General features: G+C 37.4%; 1 protein-coding gene across 1 annotated transcript in view; it reads left to right on the forward strand.

Annotated features, from left to right (window-relative positions):
* The window catches only part of LOC107676058 (partitioning defective 3 homolog B-like), a 187479-nt gene that overhangs the window by 149372 nt on the left and 33386 nt on the right, over positions 1 to 4721 (forward strand). Inside the window, exon 19 of the mRNA XM_016470580.1 lies at positions 572 to 835. Within this exon, the coding sequence (XP_016326066.1) occupies positions 572 to 835 (264 nt within the window). The remainder of the gene's footprint in view (positions 1 to 571; positions 836 to 4721) is intronic.

Genomic DNA, 4721 nt, shown 5'->3' on the forward strand with positions numbered 1-4721 from the left:
GTATATACTGTATTCTATATATAGTACCAGTCAAATGTTTGGACACACGAATGGGAAAGTGTCCAAACTTTTGACTGGTACTGTACTATAATATACACAAAGAATATCGGCCGATATATCGGTATCTGCCTTTTTTTTAATTCCCTAATATCGGTATCTGTATCGGCCCCAAAAAACCCATATCGGTCGGGCTCTAATCATGATCATAGATATGATTTTGACTTATAGTAATGACTTTCTATTTCATAATTAACTTAGTCAATACTTCTGTATATAATACTTATATTTATATGTGCATATACACACACACACACACACACACACACACACAATTCATTGATTTTAATAGGAATTATGTTTTACAAGGATGTAGTGAAACACAGCGAGGGTATGTGAAAGCGACGCACCATTGTGCAACAGAATTTTTTCTGCATAGCTTAAGTTAAAAATGACCCGGCTATTTCGGCCCTTAAAACGGATCTAACACATTCTCCATCAAACACCCCAAGCTTTTCTTTTGTGTCTTTATTCATCCAAGATATCCTGAAGAGATTGTTTTTTAACTCCATAGGAGTGAAAGGAGCAGCCCTGCTCTTGACCGCGCCATCTTCCCGAACGTCGAAGACGATGACCTGGATCCCAACTATGCTCGCATCAACAATTTCAGAGAACCTCCCGCCTCCAGCCACTCCCCCTATCCACCTGGAACTCCCACCCATAACTACAGTCAGCCTACTCTCCCCACCCCCAACAGAGAACCACCCAATGAGGACGCGCTAGAGGGGCTTTATGCAAAAGTGAACAAGCAAAGAACCGCTCCTCCAAAGACTGACAGGTGAGAACCAATCCATTCATTTTTTTAATGGCTAACTTTTTAATAGCTTTAATAGCATAAAAGTATTGTGCAATATTTTTTTTTGTGACCAGTACCGATTAAAGGGTTAGTTCACCCAAAAAAGAAAATTAGCCCATGAATTATTCATCCTCAAGGCCTCTTAGGTGCGCAACGCCAACTTCTTACGTCATCCTCCTGGAGCTGCTTCCGTGTACAACTGTTGGCGCAAGCTAGATTAAAGTGATTATTACGTTTTGAATATGGATATTTTTCTTACAAAAACGCACCGATTTGCTACAGGAGGCCTTTGTTCACCCCCCGGATCCGTGTGAGGCACTTTTTATTATGGATAGATGCGCTTTATTTCATTTCTTTTGGACTGATGAACTGCAACACCCGCTGACTGCCATTAAACAGCTTGGAAGATCAAAGTCAATTTTTAATATAACTCCGATTGGATTCATCTGAAAGAAGTAAGTCATATACGCCTATGATGGCTTATTCATCTAATAAGCAATTATGGGCTAATTTTCATTTTTGGGTGAACTATCCCTTTAAGTATGCAGTAACCAATAGCAGAACCATTTATTTATTTTGATTTCCGCTTTTTGACACGATAATAATTAAATTACATAATAGTAAGACAGTTGTTATACTACAACAGTAAAACACATGTAATAATATAATAATAATAATAATAATTGAAATATATTATTAGATATGATTATTATTAAATTATTATACAAATATTTGTAAAGCATATTATGTACAATAATTTGTTTAATATTTTAGTGTATTGTTGTTATTAAATATTCAGAATATATATGTGTTTTACTGTTGGTGTGTAATACTACTGTACAAGATTTTTTTTTTTTTTATTATTATCATCGTTATTAGTCAAACCTGTTGGTTCTGCTTTTTTTTTGACACAATAATAATTGCAGTTATTAGACTACAAAAGTAAAACACTAAAACATTAAACACATTAAAACATAATAATAATGCTGAATATATTTACTTATGAATATACTCATAAGTGTGTGTGTGTGTGTGTGTGTGTGTATATATATATATTTATTTATTAATGTACTATTATTATCAATAATATTTTATATTATTTATATTCATAATACATATGATGTGTTTTACTGTTGTAGGTCAATACTACTGTTGTTCAAAATTATTATCATTATTATTGAAACCGATTATGTCTATTTTCTGCTTTTCACAAACTCCTCAGTATAGTCACTCTGTAAAAGTAAATCAATGAAAGTTATATTACTTGTTGAACCTGTTATCAAAAGCAGAAAACATTTTGCTTTGGCGATGTACATGCAACATACCAAAACTCCAGGCACGTCGAACGTAACGAACGCTTTGGCCTTTCAGTCGAATCAAGCTGAAATATTGACAGACAGGTTTGTGAAGTCATTTGTGATTTACTGTGTAGCTCTACAGTCTGTATATACAGAGGGAATGTATGTCTCACTGGTGAGTTTTTAGTCCGGGTTGAGTGGTCTCAACGACTGAGAGCATTGATTTGTTGTCTGGCGGTAATTATGCGTGAGTGTTGCAGTGTCCGTGGGGACCGTGTTCATTCTTGCTCTTGTCCCACCATCGATTCGCACAAGATTATCTTCCGTGTGCTGTGCTGTCCACCGAGCTCAGTAGAGCTGTAATCCTATCACACACACACAAACACACAGACTCGCTCTGAGAAATACACTTGGAAATACATTCGGATACCTTCTCAGGACTATGCACCACGTTTCCTGTTCATTCCGTACAAAAATACACCATGGGAACCATAGTTTCATGACAAAATACTATAGTTACCACAGTAATACTACTGTAACAGTGTTGAAGAGTTTCTGAAATCTTTTGTCTAATTTCTTTTTTTGATGACACTGGTGACTAAAACCAACCTGATCACAGATTATTTATGGTAAGAACTGTTGTAACGTTGGTATTTTGGCAGAAACCAAGGCCACATTCACACAGCAGCCGAATACAGTTGTCAGTCCTGCATTTGAGTCCATAATATCGTTACGTTCACACACAGTACGGTTATTTATGGGAGTGACAACCACGTTCTGTAACTGAACTCACTCCCTTTCAGACTTTCAGATCCGCCCTGTGTGAACGGAACCGGACTGGACAGCTAGTTTTCTCATAGTGCCAGAGAGCCGCTCTGCTGCACAAATGCGTGTCTGTCTTGTGTTTTGGGTTTTCATGTGTGGTTTCGGTAACTTACAGCGACACGGGTAGGAGCTGTGTGTCGTCTGAAGGTTTTAGATCCAGTCAATGCTGCTCCCGTCAGTTTTATGTTCTACGTGTGACTCGAATGCTCTGCTCTCCACCCAGATATAAAAGCTGCTGTCAGTTAAAGAAGATTTGACGGATGAACTTGCAGCTCGATTGGACTCTTGTCGTGTCAAAAAGTGAAAAGAAGCTTCAGTTTTATGGACATCGCCATCTTTGATATTACGTTCGTCACTGTCGCTATGGTTACTGGTATGGAACACTGGCGTGCCTCCTGCTGCACATTCATACATAAATGTGGTTGTTAATCCCCAAAACTGACAGTGTGAACATAGCCTATGATTACTCCTATACGTCTAGAATAGAAACATACTTATTTATACTGGTTTTGTGTAAACTGTCCCATTTTTGTTTGATAAACAATTATGGTAGTATGCTAGGACACCATAGAATAAAATCAGTGAATGTCTGACATGAAGGACTCACTCAGGTACACTAATGTGACAGTATGTTACTGTAGGTTACACTGCGTGCTGTCAAAGAAGAAAGTGTGAGAAATGTCTCGTCTGAAGCGGAGCTATGAATCGCTGTGAGTGTGTGTGTGTGTGCACGAGCCTCGATTTTCACATCAGAGAGCAAATAAGAGAGAAAGATAGCAGGAGAGAGACGGTCAATTAAGCACAAAGTAACAGCCAGACAGATATGCGAAGGCCCCCTCCTCATCTCACTGTCTCGCTTTCTCCAAGTGCTGATGTCTCATCTACTTTAGCATGGTACTTAATTACCATTCTCTCTCTGGCGTGTGTCGCCTGACTGCTCCTAACAGCCCTTTGTTCTTGCTGGCATTTGGTGTATAATATATGTGACTAATAAATGTTAGTGTTGATCACACGTGGAAAATAGAGCCTCGCTTTTCTTGTTTAGGAGAGTTTGAGCACCGCACGGTCATTTTTCGGCAGAAATGCTGACACAGAGTCAGTGGCAGCCAACAAAGCTGGACCCGGCTCCAGATATTTGGACAGCATCCAGCACTGAGGAGTGGGCTTAATCGAACTAATGGCCCACCGGCCGTGTACTGTGGCCAACTCTAATTCTTTGAAGAAACTGCTGTTTCTTAACGCCTTTCCTCCACTTCTGCATTGTTCTCCATCACGTTGGAGCAGTAAACACTAAGATGGTTCCCGTAAATGTAGTGCTTAGAAAGTAAGGTGCAACTCTCACAAAAAGGGTTAGTGTACTGTCCAACTTCAGTAGTTCTTCTACAGACATTTTCCATTACACCATAGTTGAAGATCATTCCTACATAATTGTTACTACAGGGAAATTATAATGATTACAGGAATTACAGGCATTATTTTATTTTATTATTTTATTTTTAAATTGTATTTAATTTAATTTTATTTGCCAAGTGCTATGACTATTACTTTGGTTGCTGATTAAAATGTACTTATAAATAAATAAATATCTAAATATGTATTGTCCCTGTTATTATTATAAAAAAAAGTATTTTAATAAAACAAAATCATAGGTACCTAATGAAAATGTAATACAGTTTACAATTTTATTTCACTTGTACTATTTATTTTATTTTGATTTTACAATGATATGACATGATATATTTACA

This window comes from Sinocyclocheilus anshuiensis, unplaced genomic scaffold (assembly GCF_001515605.1).
Source record: "Sinocyclocheilus anshuiensis isolate Anshui unplaced genomic scaffold, SAMN03320099.WGS_v1.1 scaffold1744, whole genome shotgun sequence".
Taxonomy (NCBI): Eukaryota; Metazoa; Chordata; class Actinopteri; order Cypriniformes; family Cyprinidae; genus Sinocyclocheilus; species Sinocyclocheilus anshuiensis.